The 22,897-nt window shown below is 50.5% G+C and overlaps 1 protein-coding gene across 1 annotated transcript in view; it reads left to right on the top strand.

Annotated features, from left to right (window-relative positions):
• ITIH6 (inter-alpha-trypsin inhibitor heavy chain family member 6) overlaps positions 1 to 22,897 on the top strand; it is a 269,579-nt gene that overhangs the window by 196,910 nt on the left and 49,772 nt on the right. Inside the window, exons 5-6 of the mRNA XM_078664550.1 lie at positions 9,066 to 9,313; positions 11,075 to 11,244. Coding sequence (XP_078520676.1) covers positions 9,066 to 9,313; positions 11,075 to 11,244 — 418 coding nt within the window. The remainder of the gene's footprint in view (positions 1 to 9,065; positions 9,314 to 11,074; positions 11,245 to 22,897) is intronic.

The following is a 22,897-nucleotide window of genomic DNA, read 5'->3' as shown; positions in this document are numbered from 1 at the left end:
CAAGAAAACTGTTCCTCATCCAGCACCAGAGCAAGGTTCTCTAGAACAAGTATTTCAAGCTACCGATCACATACTGAAATCACGAATCGGTTACAGTGAGTTAAGTACTATGCATGAACAAGAACTAGCCCGATCAGCAGTCCGATGGATTACTGATTCTACCACTTTTCCAGACGAAATAGTGGCACAAATGTTTCTGAAACTGCCTCCAGCCGAGCAACGACTGGTGGGTATGTATATGATCCAGCACCTCATTACTCTGTATGAGGGTCAACATTCTGATCCAGGTCCGTTACACGATGTCCTGAACGAGTTACTCCAGTATAGATGGAAAGGTCTAGGTACCGATTTAATTAGTGTTATTCTAGAACAGCGCCACAAATATAGAACGTTTTTGAACCCGCATTTTGTTCATGTCTCACCCCCAGAAAGTAAACCCTTTTACATAGATAGACAGAATCCGTTACGAGAAGTACACCCAGTCAGGACAGCAGATGGTGAAATGCAACGAGTGTTTGTTTACACCCTGATTACAAAGATGGAACTCTTAGAGATGAAGAAATTAATTCCCTGTCATGACAAAGATCCAGCAGGGTTCCACCGAGAATTAAAAGACATGCTCCGTATGGGAGAATACACGTATCCAGATATTATTAAAATGTTAAAGGTCCTGTTGCCCGCAGGGGTATACGAGAAACTCAAGGAAAAAGAATGGGAGGTGGGAGAGAAAAAGATCGATTGGACAGTTCTAGAAGCTGAAGATAAGATACGAGTACCAGGTACCGGTCTAGGAGAGAAATGTAAAGAATTACCTGAACTGTTAATACAAGTTTTGCCAAGATTATTAGCCACTAAAAAGGAAGACTGGGATGCAATCTCAGCCTGTAAACAGAAACAAGACGAAGACACTAGTGATTTTTATTCTAGATTCGAGAAATGCTTTAGTATTAACAGTGGCCTCAAGACAAGTAGCGAGTCATACCCTCATCTTTTTGTTACTAAATTAGTCGAGAATTCAAGTCCACAAGTTAAGAACCGAGTTTTGAAAGTCGAAAGTACCTGGCAAGCTAATACCCCGTCCCAAATGTTGCAGATGCTTCAATATCACCAGAATAGAATCAGAGAAGAGCAAGATCATGAAAGAAAACGTATGAAAGACACGAAAATGAAAGTACTAGTTGCACAATCTGTTCCTCAAGACAGTCAGAAGAGGGGTACGAATCAAGCCAGTCATTCTGCAGTTCCCGTTAAAGGGACATGCAATTATTGTAAACAGCCAGGTCATTATATAAACGAGTGTGCAGTTCTGAAACATAATATAGCTACCGGTAAGACTAAAGAAAGACCACGTCCGTCTAGACAAGAACAAGTTTCACAGACTTCTCAGCCACAGAATGTACAACAGACAGTTCCAGCACCGCAGCCTATTGCTGCAACACAGCATGTTACACAACAGATGTACCAGTATGCACAGTCCGAGTATCCAGAGTATCAGCCATATTCATGAAACAGCCTAGAGAGGGAGGTAGGCTTGCCTCTCATCGAGATACCTGTAGATCAAGAAGGTCCCTATGTTCATAGTCAAGTACTAGGGAAAGACAGAAAGTTTTTGATTGATACAGGGGCAAGTAGGACGACCATCAGTCACGCCGAAGTTCCAGGGGCTCCGCTCTCAGGCTCTAGAAATGTTTCCCTTGGATTTTCAGGAAAGCCTATTGTAAACGAGATATCTAAGCCAGTTACTCTAGAAGTAGGTCCATTGTCCCGCACTACTGATCTGTTACTTACGAAGTCATGTCCAGAAAATCTGTTAGGTATTAAAACACTGAAAGAATTAGGTGCAGTTATTTGCTGCTCCCCAGAGGGAATACGATTGTTCTTACGTGACTTCAAGGGTCACTATGTATTACGAGATTTTGATCCGAGATTGTCTAATGTTCCGCAGCATCTATGGGCGCAAGGTCCAACTGATGTTGGTTATATGCAAATCACACCCCATCGTGTGACTCTCAAACCAGGTGTAGTGTTACCACGAATCAGACAGTACAGATTGCCACCTGAGGCTGTAGCAGCCTTATCCAAAATTATTGACGAGCTCATCGCTCAAGGAGTAGTTGTAGAAACTGACTCCAATGTATGTAATTCTCCGATCATTCCAGTCATGAAACGTACTGATCCAAATGCACCCCCAGTATATCGATTAGTGATTGACCTTCGAGAACTCAACAAATGTATTATTCCCCAGTACCCAGTTGTCCCAGATATCTCTTCCCTATTGACAGCCATTGATTCTGAAGCCTCATTTTTTTTCAGTCATAGACCTCAAGAACGCATTTTTCAGTGTCCCCATTCATCCAGACAGCCAGTTTCTTTTCGGATTTTGTTTAAATGGAAGGAGCTATATGTTCACACGAGCTCCTCAAGGTTTCACAGAAAGTCCTAGTATTTACAGTCAAGCACTTAAGAGACAACTAGACAACATTCACATGCCAACTGACACTGCCCTGCTCCAGTATGTCGATGATCTACTGATCACAGCCCGTTCTGAACGTGCTTGCGAGCGAGCATCCCTTACAGTCTTGTATTTCCTTGCCGAGATGGGGCACAAGGTGTCCCCTTCGAAGCTTCAATTCTGTGTCCAGCAAGTGATCTATTTAGGCCACTTACTGTCCAAGAGGGGTAGGCAGTTGACACCTGACCGTATCCAGTTAATAGCGAGTCTTCCTCAGCCCAAGACCCAGAAGGAGGTACGTGCTTTTATCGGCCTCACTTCTTATTGCAGACAATGGATTCCTCAGTATGCATTTCTAGCCAAGCCACTGATACAGTTAACGACACAGGAGGCAGCCGTATCGACTGTCCTCCCTTGGACATCTGAACATACACTTAGTTTCAATGAGTTAAAGAAAGCCTTATGCCAAGCTCCAGTTCTAGCTACACCGAACTACAGTAAGCCTTTTACACTTTTCGTCACTGAACGTGAAGGTACAGCATTATCTGTTCTCACACAAGATCAAGCAGGACAATACAAGCCCTGTGCTTATTTTTCGAGCACACTAGATCCTGTAGCCCAGGCGCTGCCTGCGTGCCTCAAGTCAGTTGCAGCCACAGCACTAGCTATCAGACAGAGTGATTCCATAGTGTTAGGGCATTCCTTGACAGTACAAGTTCCACACTCTGTGGAAGTTCTTTTAAACCGAACACAGACTCAGCACTTGACAATTGCACGTTTAACAGGTTATGAATTGACACTGTTCCAGCCACACATAGAAATCAGACGCTGCAACGTTCTAAATCCTGCTACACTGTTACCATCAGTTACTTCAAATCCTGCCACACATGACTGTGTGGAAGTAGTTAACATTATGACAAAGCCAAGACGAGATCTGACAGACATTCCATTACCAGATCCCGACCTGACACTTTATGTGGATGGTTCATGTATGAGAACAAGTACAGGAGAATTAGTAGCCGCGTATGCAGTGACTACAGACACTGAAGTTATAGAAACACACCGTATTGACACCCTGTCTGCTCAAGCAGCAGAGCTAGTTGCTCTGACTCAAGCCTGCATACACGCTAAAAACCTGAAAGTTAATGTTTACACAGATTCACGTTACGCATTTGGAGTCGTACACGACTTCGGAGTGCTCTGGCAGGAGAGAGGTTTCATGACTTCTCATGGAACCAAGATTCAGCATGGTCTCCTTATTCAAGCTCTGTTAGATGCCATACACTTACCGACATCTATTGCTATTATGAAATGCAAAGCACATACGAAAGTTACTGACATTATTTCTCAAGGTAATGATCTAGCAGATCGCACAGCCAAGCTTACAGCTCAGACACCAGACATTCCAGTTAATAAGACACCGACACATACTTCAGATCTGACTACCTGTATGACAGTTAAGGACCCTACTCAAGATGTCATAGATATCCAGTTACATGCTACTCCCGATGAAATCAAGAAATGGTCCGAACAAGGAGGGGTCCAGACAGATCAAGGATGGGTGACGAAGGGTAAAGCCACATGGTTTCTCCCCGACTCAATGGTTCAAGTCATTATCAATACCGCACATAGTCCAGCACATTTAGGAGAAAAAGCTATGTTAGATAGTATCCAGAACATTTGGTTCAACAAGCATTTACGAGCTGCAGCCAAGCAGAAGGTCCGTACCTGTATGATATGTTGCCAGTTTAACCCAGGTAAAAGTGTCCCGGTGGAACAAGGTGGATTCCAGCCCCCTGACCACCCTTTTGAAGTCCTCCAAATGGATTATATTCAGATGGAGCGATGTCGAGGTTTCAAGTATGTCCTTGTAGTTGTATGCGCTTTGTCCAGGTGGACAGAAGCATATCCAGTCCCAGATTACACAGCCACGACCACTGCCAAGCAGTTGGTTCGTGAATTCTTCCCCCGTTACGGACTCCCTAGGGTCGTGTATTCAGACAACGGCCAACCATTCTCATCCGAGCTTATGAAACATATTTCCCTGTTGTTAGGGTACCAGTGGAAGTTCCATTGTGTACGCCATCCTGAAGCAGCCGGTCTCGTAGAGAGACATAATCAGACCCTGAAAATTCGAATTGCAAAAGTATGTAAAGAGAAAGGTGTAGACTGGCTAGTAGCTCTGCCAGTTGCTTTGTTCTATATGCGCATGGTCGCACATTCCAGATCAGGTCTGTCCCCTTATGAGGTCGTATTCGGCCGCCCCCCTAATATGTGGGGTACACCTAGACCTCGAAGTATTACCGATGTTTCAAGTAATATGCTGACAGATTACCTAGCTTCCTTGATGTCTGCCCTCAACTCTTGTCGTTCACAGGTTGCTGCCGCATTTCCAGACAATACCGAGGTGGCACCGCATGAAATCGTTCCCGGATGCATGGTTCTTGTGAGGAACTTTGATCGTTCAAGTCCGCTGGAGCCTCGCTGGAAAGAACCCAAACAGGTCCTCCTGGCCACCCGTACTGCCGTCAAGCTGGAAGGCAGGAAGGGCTGGGTCCATTTGTCACATGTGAAAAGATTTTTTGGATTGAAGTCTGTTACCAAGAACATTTCCGAGGATTTGAAAGACTGCCAAAGTACTATTCTTAAGGACTGTCCCGCAAAAGACTATGATACGAATCCCTCCCTGTTAGAGAAAACTCCGCAGCAGGAGTATAAGAAGAAATTAAGGTCTAGTAAAATAAGTCAGCCAGTTTGATTGTCTAAGTCCTCCCCTAGGTGAAACGGTTAGACCGGTTTCTGACATGTATAAAATAGACCCCCACAGAGAGAGAGTTAGTGAGAACTCTAAAAGTTGCACTATTATTTTATGTTTTCTGCTATATTTTAGCCTTATGATTTCCTGCACATGTTATGCATTTTATTTGTATTTTCCAGCTCCTCATGTAAATACGTCTTCTATTGCTACAGTAGAGCACACGTTTAGTGATCTGCCTCCTCATGAACTTTCATATCGTCTTGCTATGCGTAATAATTCTTTTATCCGCATGTTACATTATTCACACCAGACCAGCAATGCCACTAATTGTTGGGTGTGTGGTCGACTCCCCCCTTTCCAGACACCGAAGGGAGTTCTGCCACTCTTTCCTTATCCATTTTCACATAATGGTTCGTGTGGAGCATGGTCCACGTTAACGTCATCCTCAACAGATATGTCTTTTCTTAATAGTACATGTTTCCCAGGCAAGCAAGGTCTTCCCCACAGAACAGGGTTAGATCTAGAAAATGAAGTTTATAATTTGGGTAATTATTCTTCGAATTTTATGGTCCTGAATGTTCAGTCTGATTCTACTCCAGACTTCCCTGCTATGTCAGTATTACCAGTCAAAGGTGAATTATGTGTCCGAAATAATGGTTCCATACATGTAGGCCATAGTGATTGTACTACTATTATCAAGTATAGTGACAGTAGGAAATCTATTTTCAAAACTTCACGTCATTCTTATTTTGTTTGTGGTCAAACCGCATATGTTCGTCTGCCCCTCGATTGGGAGGGAACCTGTTACATTGCCTTCCTACTGCCACCAGTTTTTCTAGCCCCACCTGACTATCATAGGAATTCCCACCTAGTACATACTAGACACAAGAGAGATCTCCCGATTGTCGATTATACTGAAACTGCTCTAGAACAATACATAGATATCAATAAAGGTGTCTTCCCCTACTTAGGTACTGTCGTGAATAGTAAACTGATACCTAGATTAACCAGAACACTTGAAGCAGTAGTGAATGAGACTACTTCTGCTCTAAGTAACTTAACCGAAGAACAATCCCTTATGAGAATTGTCGTGCTCCAGAATCGTCTCGTCCTTGACGTCATACTGGCCGATAGGGGCGGGGCCTGTAGAGTCATCGGATCTAGTTGCTGCATTTTCATTCCTAATAACGCGCCGTCTGTTTATTCAGCTATAACCAGACTCCATAAAATTGCCCATATGTTACACCAAAATCCAGGCACCTGGACATGGTCCGGTTGGTTCTGGAATATAATTTCCGCCTGGGGATGGAAAGTATTGTCATTTCTGGGTATTGCAGTAGCAATCATATTCAGTTGCTGCCTCTGTTTACAATGTGGCCCCGCGATTTGCGGCATTTGTGCTACATCCTGTATTCCTAGTCCTAAATCCCGTTCTAAATCCCGTTCCAAGAAAATTCGAGACGAACAAATGATACTGTATGAAATGATAGATGGTATCATGAATATTGATGTTTCCTGATGGAAACGTAGTGACAAGGAGGGAATGTGGAAAAGTAAATTTTGCCATGTTCTGTGTCCCTACGTGTCCTCCATCTTATGTTATGTGTGCATGATTAATATGCATATGTATTCCCCATGTTCGATTAAAGACGCAATTACAGTTGTGTCCATCTCTAGTATGCCAGTTTCCAGTTCTCGTGAATACTACGAATATTAGGCCTATCTAAAGTTACGTTGCCACGTTTCTCAGTGTGCACGTTATTTCATTGTAAAGTCCCCGTTTTCTAGGCCTCAAATGGGCCCGGACACCAGATTCAGCTTCTGTCTCCTGAACCCTCGCTGAGGAGCGATACAGCCCCCACCTGTATCCTCGACCCTTCACTTACTTCCTGCCTCGCAGTGCCCGGCTCAGCCTGGCTCTGCCTCTGAGTCTGCCAAGAGTATGTTATGATTCTAGTTATCAGTTCAGTCCTCCTTCTCTGCATTCCTAAGCTACTGAATCGCATCAATAGTTTCTGTCATCGTCTAGCCTTTACGTCTCCATGTAAGAGAAATACTGCATTTACTGGTCATTTAATATTCTTCAACGCACTACATGTAGAATAATGCATGCTCCAGTCTTAGAGTCTGTTAGCCTTTCCCCTCCTGACTTTTAGTTTATATCAACATGTTCCCTAAACATCAGATACTAGATATTGTTTAGGCACATGTCACCCTGACTCTCCAGACTTCAGTCTCTGCTCCTAGCACAGAGTTCATAGCCCCCAGCTTCTCCTAGTAACACGTCATTGTCAGTTTGCGCGCACCATTAGGTTAGAGGTCCCGGCTCCTTAGGTAGCCCCCTCCATGTTTCCGCCCCATTTATGACATACTCTGTTACGTTTACATCACATGTCTATGTATACGCCTCCTGTTACACCTACTTTCACCCTTATCTTTCGCGACTGCTATTGACCACACCCACTGCTCCGCCTATTGTATTCACTGTAATGCAACTGTTTTAGTATATATGCTTGTGTACTGTTATTAAAGTTAGCGCGCTCATCCCAGATCCAGCCCCGGCAGCTGTCGGGCCCCCCTGCCGGGCCCTGTCATCCTATTCCTGTGCAGGTTGTCCTGTTCCTGTCCTTTATGCTGTATTAAACCTGCAAACTCCTACTACCTCGAATCTTGACTCTTATTTATTGAGCTATCTGTTATTCATTTATCCATTCAAAAATAGAGGTATTATTTATTTATTTACCACAGTACCACAACACCGCCATTCTATGATCCAGATACATGTACCACAGCACCGCCATTCTATGTTCCACATACATGTACCACAGCACAGCCATTCTATGATCCACATACATGTACCACAGCACAGCCATTCTATGGTCCACATACATGTACCACAGCACAGCCATTCTATGATCCACATACATGTACCACAGCACAGCCATTCTATGATCCACATACATGTACCACAGCACAGCCATTCTATGATCCACATACATGTACCACAGCACCGCCATTCTATGGTCCACATACATGTACCACAGCACAGCCATTCTATGATCCACATACATGTACCACAGCACAGCCATTCTATGATCCACATACATGTACCACAGCACCACTATTCTATGATCCACATACATGTACCACAGCACCACTATTCTATGATCCACATACATGTACCAGAGCACGGCCATTCTATGATCCACATACATGTACCACAGCACCACTATTCTATGATCCACATACATGTACCAGAGCACGGCCATTCTATGGTCCACATACATGTACTACAGCACCGCCATTCTATGATCCACATACATGTACTACAGCACCGCCATTCTATGATCCACATACATGTATCAGAGTACCGCCATTCCATGATCCACATACATGTACCACAGCACCGCCATTCTATGATCCACATACATGTAGCAGAGCATTGCCATTCTATGGTCCACATACATGTACCACAGCACCACCATTCTATGGTCCACATACATGTACCACAGCACCACCATTTGATGATCCACATACATGTGTCACAGCACTGCCATTCTATGGTCCACATACATGTACCAGAGCACTGCCATTCTCTGATCTTTATGCATCTTCCACCCACATTTTCAGGATATGTGAAGGGACCATTGCTGAAGCTGTACTGAGCTCTCTTCCCCATGCCTACAGGTGGGACAGTTGAGGCAGATGCTTGGCAGAGGGCACCAGGTGGGACAGTTGAGGCAGATGCTTGGCAGAGGGCACCAGGTGGGACAGTTGAGGCAGATGCTGGACAGAGGGCACCAGGGTGTCCAGGCTGCTCTGATGTGGGCAGTAATGTGCTGTTCCCCTCCACAGGGAACGGGAGACGGAGAAGTTCCGGGTGCTGGTGAACGTGGAGCCGGAGGAGGAGATCGCCTTCACCCTCACCTACGAGGAGCTGCTGCAGCGACTCCTGGGCAGGTACCAGCATGCCGTCAGCATCCGGCCGCAGCAGGTGGTGCAGAACCTGACCGTGGAGGTGACCATCTCTGAGCGCACTGGCATCGAGTACGTGAGGGTCCTGCCGCTGCGTGCCAGCCGGCTACTCACCAACAACTTGAGAGGTACAGGCTCTGGGGGAACCCAACCACCCACCAACAACCTGAGAGGTACTGACCCAGGGGTAAAGAGGCCACCCACCCAACAACCTGAGAGGTACTGACCCAGGGGTAAAGAGGCCACCCACCCAACAACCTGAGAGGTACTGACCCAGGGGTAAAGAGGCCACTCACCCAACAACCTGAGAGGTACAGACCCAGGGGTAAAGAGGCCACCCACCCAACAACCTGAGAGGTACAGGCTCTGGGGTAAAGAGGCCACCCACCCAACAACCTGAAAGGTACAGACTCTGGGGGAACCAAACCACTCACCAACAACCTGAGAGGTACAGACCCAGGGGTAAAGAGGCCACCCACTCAAAAACCTGAGAGGTGCATCCATCTATCTATCTATCTATCTATCTATCTATCTATCTATCTATCTATCTATCTATCTATCTATCTATCTATCTATCTATCTATCTATCTATCTATCTATCTATCTATCTATCTATCTATCTATCTATCTATCTATCTATCTATCTATCTATCTATCTATCTATCTATGCCCTCTATCTATCTATCTATCTATCTATCTATCTATCTATCTATCTATCTATCTATCTATCTATCTATCTATCTATCTATCTATCTATCTATCTATCTATCTATCTATCTATCTATCTATCGCCCTCTATCTATCTATCTATCTATCTATCTATCTATCTATCTATCTATCTATCTATCTATCTATCTATCTATCTATCTATCTATCTATCTTCACAATTTTGCAGCAGTCAATATCCTAGTGGCAATAGGTTTGTAACTATATAGTTCTGATTTCGATATTTTGACGTACCACCTTCAGCTCTGTTCTGCCTATTTGTACAGCACGGTCTACCAACAGTGCGGGGGAGGTACTGTTTAGTCCTGTCCTGCAGGTATGGGGACATAGACTTCCAGAAATTTGATATAAGGCGAGTGTACATCTGCTGTCTTTCTACCACTTTGCTTTCCCCATTGTCACCTTTTCCCTGCCTTTCCTAATCACCACATTCCTCAGTTGTGACTTCTTTTTTTCCTGGCAGTTGTGTTTAACATAATCTCTCTTTGAAAGCACATTACTTTTAGGAATGTGTTCTCGTCTCCTGTTTTCATATCTCTCTCACTCTCTTTTCATTGAGCACCTACTTTTAGTCAGGTAGTAGACTGGGCAGCTACAATACTTACCAAGATGGAATCAGTTTTAAACAGTACCATTCATCAATAAATTGTTTCGTTATAGCAAGAGAATTGATTCAATGATATGGTTTTAATATAGCCTTATAGCCCACCGTAGCAGACTGTTCCGGCTATTAAAGGCCCGCTCCAGCGTTAAAGGCCCAGGCCGAAGGCGCGGCCCTTTAACAAGGGAGTGGGACTTTAATACCGATATAGCGCAGCTATGAAGGGCTATAAGGCTATTAGAACATTCTGTCACTAGAGGGCAGAATGTTCTAACAAATAAGACAAAAGCCTTTGTGAAAACAACATTGGAATGTTGCTTTGCAGGCCTTTACCGGCCCTCAGAAGCACGGAGCCCTCCATTGTCTGCAATGGAGGGGATGGAGGGCTCCACATTCCAAAGTTCTAATAAGTGCATAAAGTTGGACTCAAGAGACATAGAATTGGAAGACCTCACACAGTAGCCCAGGAATGAGCGGCCATGTTTGGTCGGTAGCGCTGCGGCGCCATAATTTGTGGTGACCCTGACATTCATGTGCCTGTTCTCCCTCCCCCTCCCTCCAGGTGAGGCCGAGCTCCCTCCGTCCACCCACGTCGAGAAAGGCACTCACTGTGCCAGGGTCACCTTCGCCCCGACACCCAGTGAGCAGACCGCCTACTCCCGCGCAGGCATCATGGCGGACTTTGTGGTGCAGTATGACGTGAACATGAAGGACGTGGCGGGGGATGTCCAGGTGACTGCGCGTGCTCAGCATCGGTGGTACATGGGTGTGTGGGCGGGCCAGATGCTGCGGTACAGATGCAACCTGTGTGTATGAGCAGGGTCTGGCACGGGACTGTGCGGCTGTTACAAGGCAAACACTCTGCAACAAGTTCATTGTTCACATTTAAAGTTCACATTAACCCCACTCACAAAGCACATAGAGATAAGCAAGATGATGAGAAGTGTGAAACAATAATGATGCGTATACAACAAACCTAATTTGTACTTGGAAGTACGATTCCAAATTCCAGATGTGGGACAGAGTCGAAGGACACTCTCTTCGCTTTCCACTAAGGTGGTGTAATTTAGGAATATGATTGATTTCAACTTGTATTTATTTATGGTATTCCTCAACTTAATAAATGTATTTCTTTTGAAAATGTTCACTATATTCGTTTTGCTGTGAACATAGCTGTTCTTCACTAACAATCTTTCTATCTATATAAGTGTGTTGCTACGAGGGTTGCCCCTTCTAATAACCAAGAAGATATGGTATGCCCTAGTCAGGGTAAGTTGATTGACAGAGAGTGCTTGTATCAACCCCCCAAACACCCACGTCCCCACACATAGTGTGCCTTCATGCAGAGTTTGGTTGTTTTGTCACTTTGGGAACACTACCTTTTTGTTTACTTTCACGTTAGGAGTGCATGTAAATTGATGATCACTCATTGTTACGTTTTGTTAATTACAAACTCATGGCCCAGCAAGGTATGGCAGGCTGTCTCCCTTAATTAGGGCCCTGTGTACATGAGTGTTTGCAGTAGTTATGTCGGGATCATGTTAGTCCTGAAGAAGGCCTCTGACCCACAAGAGCAACATATAGGCCGAAACGTGTTGGCATTTCATATGATGCATGAGTCATAGTACTCACTGGGCCTCTGCCCTCTTCTGTAATCTTAAGGGGTTCCCCTAATATTACCATAAAAATGGGTCTGCCTTTGAGGTAATTTTATTTTCTGCATCCCTTTGCCTATTCACCATTACCTTATCAGAAACTCCCTCTTGAAGGAGGTTAAGTCTGCCCAGGTAGTATCATCTCACCAAGATGGGGCAAGGTTACCTATGATGAAGCATGCTACAAATGAGTTAGTGAGGTTTCATTCTCCGGTAATTCTGGAGCCAGTGGTGCTGTGCTAGTCTTCGTTGATGTAGGTTGCTGCCCTTTATGTGAGATATTGTTTAAAGAGGTTGTGCAGTGTCTTTCTGTCTTCCTCAAACCCCCCCCTTGGATGGATTAACTGTGCAGGTTCGTATCATCAGTCAAGTGCGGCTGTGCAGGTGCAGCTTGTATGTATCAGCAGGGCTGGACCAGCTGTAGCGGGCACGGGGCGTTTCCCCGGAGGGTCGCCAGAGTGGGGGCCGGTTTTAGACCCCTGTGTGAGCCTTTTTGTTACCGGGGGCCGGATTTGAAGCACAGCTACAATATCAGCCATCTGCAGCAAAAGTGGCACAAAGCTTTCCACTAGCGTCCCCGCCACCCCCTCTTTGCCAGGGCCGGTTTTGGTTCCCAGTCCGGCCTTGTGTATCAGGAGGGCAGCCTGTATGCGTCTTTAGTGCAAAGTGCTGCTGTGTGGTTGTATGTGTCGGCAGTGCCAGGTGCAGCTGTGCAGGTTCAGCCTGTATGCGTCGACAGTGCCAGGTGCAGCTGTGCAGATGCAGCCTATATGCATCGGCAGTGCCAGTTGCAGCTGTGCAGGTGCAGCCTGTATTAGTCTTCAGTGCCAGGTGCAGCTGTGCAGGTGCAGCCTGTATGCATCGGCAGTGCCAGGTGCAGCTGTGCAGGTGCAGCCTGTATGCGTCGACAGTGCCAGGTGCAGCTGTGCAGGTGCAGCCTGTATGCATCGGCAGTGCGAGGTGCAGCTGTGCAGGTGCAGCCTGTATTAGTCTTCAGTGCCAGGTGCAGCTGTGCAGGTGCAGCCTGTATTAGTCTGCAGTACCAGGTGCAGCTGTGCAGGTGCAGCCTGTATGCATCGGCAGTGCCAGGTGTAGCTGTGCAGGTGCAGCCTGTATGCATCGGCAGTGCCAGGTGCAGCTGTGCAGGTGCAGCCTGTATGCGTCGACAGTGCCAGGTGCAGCTGTGCAGGTGCAGCCTGTATGCGTCGACAGTGCCAGGTGCAGCTGTGCAGGTGCAGCCTGTATGCATCGGCAGTGCCAGGTGTAGCTGTGCAGGTGCAGCCTGTATGCGTCGGCAGTGCCAGGTGCAGCTGTGCAGGTGCAGCCTGTATTAGTCTTCAGTGCCAGGTGCAGCTGTGCAGGTGCAGCCTGTATTAGTCTTCAGTGCCAGGTGCAGCTGTGCAGGTGCAGCCTGTATTAGTCTGCAGTACCAGGTGCAGCTGTGCAGGTGCAGCCTGTATGCATCGGCAGTGCCAAGTGTAGCTGTGCAGGTGCAGCCTGCATGCGTCGGCAGTGCCAGGTGCAGCTGTGCAGGTCCAGCCTGCATACGTCGACAGTGCCAGGTGCAGCTGTGCAGGTGCAGCCTGTATTAGTCTTCAGAGCCAGGTGCAGCTGTGCAGGTGCAGCCTGTATGCATCGGCCGTGCCAGGTGCAGCTGTGCAGGTGCAGCCTGTATGCGTCGACAGTGCCAGGTGCAGCTGTGCAGATGCAGCCTATATGCGTCGACAGTGCCAGGTGCAGCTGTGCAGGTGCAGCCTGTATGCATCGGCAGTGCCAGGTGCAGCTGTGCAGGTGCAGCCTGTATGTGTCGGCAGTGCCAGGTGCAGCTGTGCAGGTGCAGCCTGTATGCGTCGACAGTGCCAGGTGCAGCTGTGCAGGTGCAGCCTGTATGCATCGGCAGTGCCAGGTGCAGCTGTGCAGGTGCAGCCTGTATGCGTTGACAGTGCCAGGTGCAGCTGTGCAGGTGCAGCCTGTATGCATCGGCAGTGCCAGGTGCAGCTGTGCAGGTGCAGCCTGTATGCGTCGACAGTGCCAGGTGCAGCTGTGCAGGTGCAGCCTGTATGCATCGGCAGTGCCAGGTGCAGCTGTGCAGGTGCAGCCTGTATGCGTCGACAGTGCCAGGTGCAGCTGTGCAGGTGCAGCCTGCAAGCATCGACAGTGTCAGGTGCAGCTGTGCAGGTGCAGCCTGCATGGGTCGACAGTGCCAGGTGCAGCTGTGCAGGTGCAGCCTGTATGCATCGGCAGTGCCAGGTGCAGCTGTGCAGGTGCAGCCTGTATGCATCGGCAGTGCCAGGTGTAGCTGTGCAGGTGCAGCCTGTATGCGTTGGCAGTGCCAGGTGCAGCTGTGCAGGTGCAGCCTGTATTAGTCTTCAGTGCCAGGTGCAGCTGTGCAGGTGCAGCCTGTATTAGTCTTCAGTGCCAGGTGCAGCTGTGCAGGTGCAGCCTGTATGCATCGGCAGTGCCAGGTGCAGCTATGCAGGTGCAGCCTGTATGCGTCGACAGTGCCAGGTGCAGCTGTGCAGGTGCAGCCTGTATGCATCGGCAGTGCCAGGTGAAGCCTGTATGCGTCGACAGTGCCAGGTGCAGCTGTGCAGGTGCAGCCTGTATGCATCGGCAGTGCCAGGTGTAGCTGTGCAGGTGCAGCCTTCATGCGTCGACAGTGCCAGGTGCAGCTGTGCAGGTGCAGCCTGTATGCATCGGCAGTGCCAGGTGCAGCTGTGTAGGTGCAGCCTGTATGCATTGACAGTGCCAGGTGCAGCTGTGCAGGTGCAGCCTGTATGCGTCAACAGTGCCAGGTGCAGCTGTGCAGGTGCAGCCTGTATGCATCGGCAGTGCCAGGTGCAGCTGTGCAGGTGCAGCCTGTATGCATCGGCAGTGCCAGGTGCAGCTGTGCAGGTGCAGCCTGTATACATCGGCAGTGCCAGGTGTAGCTGTGCAGGTGCAGCCTGTATTAGTCGGCAGTGCCAGGTGCAGCTGTGCAGGTGCAGCCTGTATTAGTCTTCAGTGCCAGGTGCAGCTGTGCAGGTGCAGCCTGTATTAGTCTTCAGTGCCAGGTGCAGCTGTGCAGGTGCAGCCTGTATTAGTCTGCAGTACCAGGTGCAGCTGTGCAGGGGCAGCCTGTATGCATCGGCAGTGCCAGGTGTAGCTGTGCAGGTGCAGCCTGCATGCGTCGGCAGTGCCAGGTGCAGCTGTGCAGGTGCAGCCTGCATGCGTCGACAGTGCCAGGTGCAGCTGTGCAGGTGCAGCCTGTATTAGTCTTCAGTGCCAGGTGCAGCTGTGCAGGTGCAGCCTGTATGCATCGGCAGTGCCAGGTGCAGCTGTGCAGGTGCAGCCTGTATGCGTCGACAGTGCCAGGTGCAGCTGTGCAGGTGTAGCCTGTATGCATCGGCAGTGCCAGGTGCAGCCTGTATGCGTCGACAGTGCCAGGTGCAGCTGTGCAGGTGCAGCCTGTATGCATCGGCAGTGCCAGGTGCAGCTGTGCAGGTGCAGCCTGTATGCATCGGCAGTGCCAGGTGTAGCTGTGCAGGTGCAGCCTGCATGCGTCGACAGTGCCAGGTGCAGCTGTGCAGGTGCAGCCTGTATGCATCGGCAGTGCCAGGTGCAGCTGTGCAGGTGCAGCCTGTATGCATCGGCAGTGCCAGGTGTAGCTGTGCAGGTGCAGCCTGTATGCGTCGGCAGTGCCAGGTGCAGCTGTGCAGGTGCAGCCTGTATTAGTCTTCAGTGCCAGGTGCAGCTGTGCAGGTGCAGCCTGTATTAGTCTTTAGTGCCAGGTGCAGCTGTGCAGGTGCAGCCTGTATTAGTCTGCAGTACAAGGTGCCACTGTGCAGGTGCAGCCTGTATGCATCGGCAGTGCCAGGTGTAGCTGTGCAGGTGCAGCCTGCATGCGTCGGCAGTGCCAGGTGCAGCTGTGCAGGTGCAGCCTGCATACGTCGACAGTGCCAGGTGCAGCTGCAGCCTGTATTAGTCTTCAGTGCCAGGTGCAGCTGTGCAGGTGCACCCTGTATGCATCGGCAGTGCCAGGTGCAGCTGTGCAGGTGCAGCCTGTATGCGTCGACAGTGCCAGGTGCAGCTGTGCAGGTGCAGCCTGTGTGCATCAGCAGTGTCAGGTGCAGCTGTGCAGGTGCAGCCTGTATTAGTCTTCAGTGCCAGGTGCAGCTGTGCAGGTGCAGCCTGTATTAGTCTGCAGTACCAGGTGCAGCTGCGCAGGTGCAGCCTGTATGCATCGGCTGTGCCAGGTGTAGCTGTGCAGGTGCAGCCTGTATGCATCGGCAGTGCCAGGTGCTGCTGTGCAGGTGCAGCCTGTATGCGTCGACAGTGCCAGGTGCAGCTGTGCAGGTGCAGCCTGTATGCATCGGCAGTGCCAGGTGCAGCTGTGCAGGTGCAGCCTGTATGCATCGGCAGTGCCAGGTGCAGCTGTGCAGGTGCAGCCTGTATGCGTCGACAGTGCCCGGTGCAGCTGTGCAGGTGCAGCCAGTATGCGTCTGCAGTGGCAGGTGCAGCTGTGCAGTTGCAGCCTGTATGCATTGGCAGTGGCAGTTGCAGCTGTGCAGTTGCAGCCTGTATGCGTCGACAGTGCCAGGTGCAGCTGTGCAGGTGCAGCCAGTATGCGCCGGCAGTGGCAGGTGCAGCTGTGCAGTTGCAGCCTGTATGCGTCGGCAGTGGCAGTTGCAGCTGTGCAGTTGCAGCCTGTATGCGTCGGCAGTGGCAGTTGCAGCCTGTATGCGTCGGCAGTGGCAGTTGCAGCTGTGCAGATGCAGCATGTATGCGACAGCAGTGTCAGGTGCAGCTGTACAGGTGCAGCCTGTATGCATCAGCAGTGCCAGGTGCAGCTGTGCAGGTGCAGCCTGTATGCGTCGGCAGTGGCAGGTGCAGCTATGCAGTTGCAGCCTGTATGCATCGGCAGTGCAAGGTGCAGCTGTGCAGGTGCAGCCTGTATGCATTTGCAGTGCCAGGTGTAGCTGTGCAGGTGCAGCCTGCATGCGTCGGCAGTGCCAGGGGCAGCTGTGCAGATGCAGCCTGTATTAGTCTTCAGTGCCAGGTGCAGCTGTGCAGGTGCAGCCTGTATTAGTCTGCAGTACCAGGTGCAGCTGTGCAGGTGCAGCCTGTATGCATCGGCAGTGCCAGGTGTAGCTGTGCAGGTGCAGCCTGCATGCGTCGGCAGTGCCAGGTGCAGCTGTGCAGGTGCAGCCTGCATGCGTTGACAGTGCCAGGTGCAGCTGTGCAGGTGCAGCCTGTATTAGTCTTCAGTGCCAGGTGCAGCTGTGCAGGTGCAGCCTGTATGCATCGGCAGTGCCAGGTGCAGCTGTGCAGGTGCAGCCTGTATGCGTCGACAGTGCCAGGTGCAGCTGTGCAGGTGCAGCCTGTATGCATCGGCAGTGCGAGGTGCAGCTGTGCAGGTGCAGCCTGTATTAGTCTTCAGTGCCAGGTGCAGCTGTGCAGGTGCAGCCTGTATTAGTCTGCAGTACCAGGTGCAGCTGTGCAGGTGCAGCCTGTATGCATCGGCAGTGCCAGGTGTAGCTGTGCAGGTGCAGCCTGTATGCATCGGCAGTGCCAGGTGCAGCTGTGCAGGTGCAGCCTGTATGCGTCGACAGTGCCAGGTGCAGCTGTGCAGGTGCAGCCTGTATGCGTCGACAGTGCCAGGTGTAGCTGTGCAGGTGCAGCCTGTATGCATCGGCAGTGCCAGGTGTAGCTTTGCAGGTGCAGCCTGTATGCGTCGGCAGTGCCAGGTGCAGCTGTGCAGGTGCAGCCTGTATTAGTCTTCAGTGCCAGGTGCAGCTGTGCAGGTGCAGCCTGTATTAGTCTTCAGTGCCAGGTGCAGCTGTGCAGGTGCAGCCTGTATTAGTCTGCAGTACCAGGTGCAGCTGTGCAGGTGCAGCCTGTATGCATCGGCAGTGCCAAGTGTAGCTGTGCAGGTGCAGCCTGCATGCGTCGGCAGTGCCAGGTGCAGCTGTGCAGGTGCAGCCTGTATTAGTCTTCAGTGCCAGGTGCAGCTGTGCAGGTGCAGCCTGTATGCATTCGGCCGTGCCAGGTGCAGCTGTGCAGGTGCAGCCTGTATGAGTCGACAGTGCCAGGTGCAGCTGTGCAGGTGCAGCCTGTGTGCATCGGCAGTGCCAGGTGCAGCTGTGCAGGTGCAGCTTGTATTAGTCTTCAGTGCCAGGTGCAACTGTGCAGGTGCAGCCTGTATTAGTCTGCAGTACCAGGTGCAGCTGTGCAGGTGCAGCCTGTATGCATCGGCAGTGCCAGGTGTAGCTGTGCAGGTGCAGCCTGTATGCATCGGCAGTGCCAGGTGCAGCTGTGCAGGTGCAGCCTGTATGCATCGGCAGTGCCAGGTGCAGCTGTGCAGGTGCAGCCTGTATGCATCGGCAGTGCCAGGTGCAGCTGTGCAGGTGCAGCCTGTATGCGTCGACAGTGCCAGGTGCAGCTGTGCAGGTGCAGCCAGTATGCGTCGGCAGTGGCAGGTGCAGCTGTGCAGTTGCAGCCTGTATGCGTCGGCAGTGGCAGTTGCAGCTGTGCATTTGCAGCCTGTATGCGTCGACAGTGCCAGGTGCAGCTGTGCAGGTGCAGCCAGTATGCGTCAGCAGTGGCAGGTGCAGCTGTGCAGTTGCAGCCTGTATGGGTCGGCAGTGGCAGTTGCAGCTGTGCAGTTGCAGACTGTATGCGTCGGCAGTGGCAGTTGCAGCTGTGCAGTTGCAGCCTGTATGCGTCAGCAGTGGCAGTTGCAGCTGTGCAGATGCAGCATGTATGCGACAGCAGTGTCAGGTGCAGCTGTGCAGGTGCAGCCTGTATGCATCGGCAGTGCCAGGTGCAGCTGTGCAGGTGCAGCCTGTATGCGTCGGCAGTGCCAGGTGCAGCTGTGCAGGTGCAGCCTGTATGCATCGGCAGTGCCAGGTGCAGCTGTGCAGGTGCAGCCTGTATGCGTCGGCAGTGGCAGGTGCAGCTCTGCAGTTGCAGCCTGTATGCATCGGCAGTGCCAGGTGCAGCTGTGAAGGTGCAGCCTGTATGCATCTGCAGTGCCAGGTGCAGCTGTGCAGGTGCAGCCTGTATGCGTCGGCAGTGCCAGGTGCAGCTGTGCAGTTGCAGCCTGTATGCATCGACAGTGCCAGGTGCAGCTGTGCAGGTGCAGCCTGTATGCGTCGGCAGTGCCAGGTGCAGCTGTGCAGGTGCAGCCTGTATGCATCTGCAGTGCCAGGTGCAGCTGTGCAGGTGCAGCCTGTATGCGTCGACAGTGCCAGGTGCAGCTGTGCAGGTGCAGCCTGTATGCATCTGCAGTGCCAGGTGCAGCTGTGCAGGTGCAGCCTGTATGCGTTGGCAGTGCCAGCTGCAGCTGTGTAGGTGCAGCCTGTATGTGTCTCCGCAGTACCAGGTGCAGCTGTGCAGGTGCAGTCTCTACGTGACTTGTTGTGACGTGCACAGATGTGACCTGCTGCCACGTTTGGAGAGACTGATAGCTGCAGACAGGTCTCAGTGGGACAGGTCCTTCCGGCAGTAATTAAAAACTGATTTTGAATCAGTGCCTACCGGGCTCCAGGTGACAGGCCTTAACTTTACTGGCAAAAACACTGATTGATTTCTCAACAATGACTGTTAAACCCTAAAAGTGCTCCATGTTGGCGATGCAGCTCCTGTTTCGACATGTTTTACTTCATCTTGCATTCCCTAAGAATATTTGCTATTGAGGTGTTGGCCACCAGACGGCAGGAGCTGCCTGGTGCCAAACACCAGGAGCTAATAGTGGCTTAAGAGCTCGCCCATTGTTTGTCACTGGTTGACTTCGATAGTTGCTTGTTTCTTATTCAAGGACCTGCCTTGACCAGTGTGTGTTTGGCTTTCCTTTGTAGCATAGCCTCTTTACCATCCTTTTGCTTGGCTGACTTGTGTTCTTCCACTGCTCACATTCAGGGAACTACTTTTTTCTTTTCTTTCAGTACTCCATTAGAGTGCATGTGTTTTCCAGCTCTCCTTCGTGTGCTGCTTCCTTCCCTTAAACACTGACCCCATCTGCTCCTTGTTGTTCTCTCTTTCTTGTGTTCTGGACTCTGTGTTGCTCTCCCCCTCATGTGCTTCTCTCTCTCAGAGTCTCTCTTCCTCACCCTTGTGCTCCATGTTGCTCTCCCCCTCATGTGCTTCTCTCTCTCAGAGTCTCTCTTCCTCACCCTTGGGCTCCATGTTGCTCTCCCCCTCATGTGCTTCTCTCTCTCAGAGTCTATCTTCCTCCCCCTTGTGCTCCATGTTGCTCTCCCCCTCATGTGCTTCTCTCTCTCAGAGTCTATCTTCCCCCCCTTGTGCTCCATGTTGCTCTCCCCCTCATGTGCTTCTCTCTCTCAGAGTCTCTCTTCCTCACCCTTGGGCTCCATGTTGCTCTCCCCCTCATGTGCTTCTCTCTCTCAGAGTCTCTCTTCCTCACTCTTGTGCTCCATGTTGCTCTCCCCCTCATGTGCTTCTCTCTCTCAGAGTCTCTCTTCCTCACCCTTGGGCTCCATGTTGCTCTCCCCCTCATGTGCTTCTCTCTCTCAGAGTCTCTCTTCCTTACCCTTGGGCTCCATATTGCTCTCCCCCTCATGTGCTTCTCTCTCTCTCTCAGTTTCTCTTCCTCACCTTCGGGCTCCATGTTGCTCTCCCCCTCATGTGCTTCTCTCTCTCTCAGTTTCTCTTCCTCCCCCTTGGGCTCCATGTTGCTCTCCCCCTCATGTGCTTCTCTCTCTCTCAGTTTCTCTTCCTCACCCTTGGGCTCCATGTTGCTCTCCCCCTCATGTGCTTCTCTCTCTCTCAGTTTCTCTTCCTCCCCCTTGGGCTCCATGTTGCTCTCCTTCTCATGTGCTTCTCTCTCTCTCAGTTTCTCTTCCTCCCCCTTGGGCTCCATGTTGCTCTCCTTCTCATGTGCTTCTCTCTCTCTCAGTTTCTCTTCCTCACCCTTGGGCTCCATGTTGCTCTCCCCCTCATGTGCTTCTTTCTCTCAGAGTCTCTCTTCCTCACCCTTGTGCTCCATGTTGCTCTCCCCCTCATGTGCTTCTCTCTCTCAGAGTCTCTCTTCCTCACCCTTGGGCTCCATGTTGCTCTCCCCCTCATGTGCTTCTCTCTCTCTCAGTTTCTCTTCCTCATCCTTGGGCTCCATGTTGCTCTCCCCCTCATGTGTTGCTCTTCGCCACCTCACCCATGCAGCTTTATTTTTATTTTCTCACCTCACCCCCTTCGCTGCTTTCTCCCACCCACTGCTCCATTTCTCCCCGACCCATTGAAGGCAGTTGCATATTTTTGTCCATTTTTGGAGCTCCACAAGCTGTCATTTACTGCCTGGCACTCCGCTACAAAAAAGTAACGTTTTTCTTTCATTTACCAATCTAAGTGGCATCCGCCATCTTAGATTGCTAAAAAAAAAATGACACTTGCATCAACCGAACAATAGGCCTGGAAATACCGGTTACGTCACTGTGCGTTAGTTTTACTTTTTTTTTGCTGTGCAGCATCGACATATAGCATTGGCAAAGCCAACAGCTCTAAAAGGGAGGACCTATTGGCTTTGACAATGCTTGTTTAAAGATGTTATGTTTCTGTAGTTTGTTTTCATGAGTACATGAGTCTTGTTTAGTGCATACTTTGAACTGAGACACCTCTAGGGGCAGCAGTGGCCTGTCCTTCAGGGCAGAGGGGCCACACACACCATCTTTTTCCTGACATGAAGAGTGTCCGTCAGGCGGGGGAAAGGTCAGCCTGACAGACTCTCTTCATGCTTAGGTCAGGCAGCCGAGTGCTAGACCTGTGCTAAATGTGTAGGCTCCTGCCTGCCTGACCTGGAGATGTCACAGCTCCTTAGGGCCTGAACTCTTCAGTCTAGCAAAGTGCCTGGAGGACCTCCCCGCATGACGAGGGGGAGCGTCATTGACCCGGGCACCTCAGGTTTCAGCCCTGAAGTGTCCAGGGCTGAGTGTCTATCACTGAACTCTCACTGACCCCGCCCCACTCTGTGACGAGGTAGGGACTGCCCTCTCCTCTGAGGTCAGCCAATGAGAGGAGGCAGCAGTGCCAGCCCTCCCGGCACCTCCGGGGCTTCCCTCCAGAGTCTCTGCAGAAGATAAGTGTGATGCTTTTATTTAATGGTTGGTGAGTGTGTGTGTGAATGAATGTATGTATATATGTTAGTGAGTGATGTGAATGGGTGAGTGTGTGATTGCATGGGTGTGAGTGAGTGACGTGCATGGGTGAGTGTGTGATTGCATGGGTGTGAGTGAGTGACATGCATGGGTGAGTGTGTGATTGCATGGGTGTGAGTGAGTGACGTGCATGGGTGAGTGTGTGATTGCATGGGTGTGAGTGAGTGACATGCATGGGTGAGTGTGTGATTGCATGGGTGTGAGTGAGTGAAGTGAGTGGGTGAGTGTGTGATTGCAGGGGTGTGAGTGAGTGACATGCATGGGTGAGTGTGTGATTGCAGGGGGGGGTGAGTGAGTGACATGCATGGGTGAGTGTGTGATTGCATGGGTGTGAGTGAGTGAAGTGAATGGGTGAGTGTGTGATTGCATGGGTGTGAGTGAGTGAAGTGAATGGGTGAGTGTGTGATTGCATGGGTGTGAGTGAGTGACGTGCATGGGTGAGTGTGTGATTGCATGGGTGTGAGTGATTGACATGCATGGGTGAGTGTGTGATTGCATGGGTGTGAGTGAGTGAAGTGAGTGGGTGAGTGTGTGATTGCAGGGGTGTGAGTGAGTGACATGCATGGGTGAGTGTGTGATTGC

The sequence above is a fragment of the Lissotriton helveticus genome, chromosome 10 (genome assembly GCF_964261635.1).
Source record: "Lissotriton helveticus chromosome 10, aLisHel1.1, whole genome shotgun sequence".
In the NCBI taxonomy this organism is placed as follows: Eukaryota; Metazoa; Chordata; class Amphibia; order Caudata; family Salamandridae; genus Lissotriton; species Lissotriton helveticus.
The sequence above is the reverse complement of the archived record's forward strand: the minus strand, read 5'-3'. Positions and strand labels throughout refer to the sequence as shown.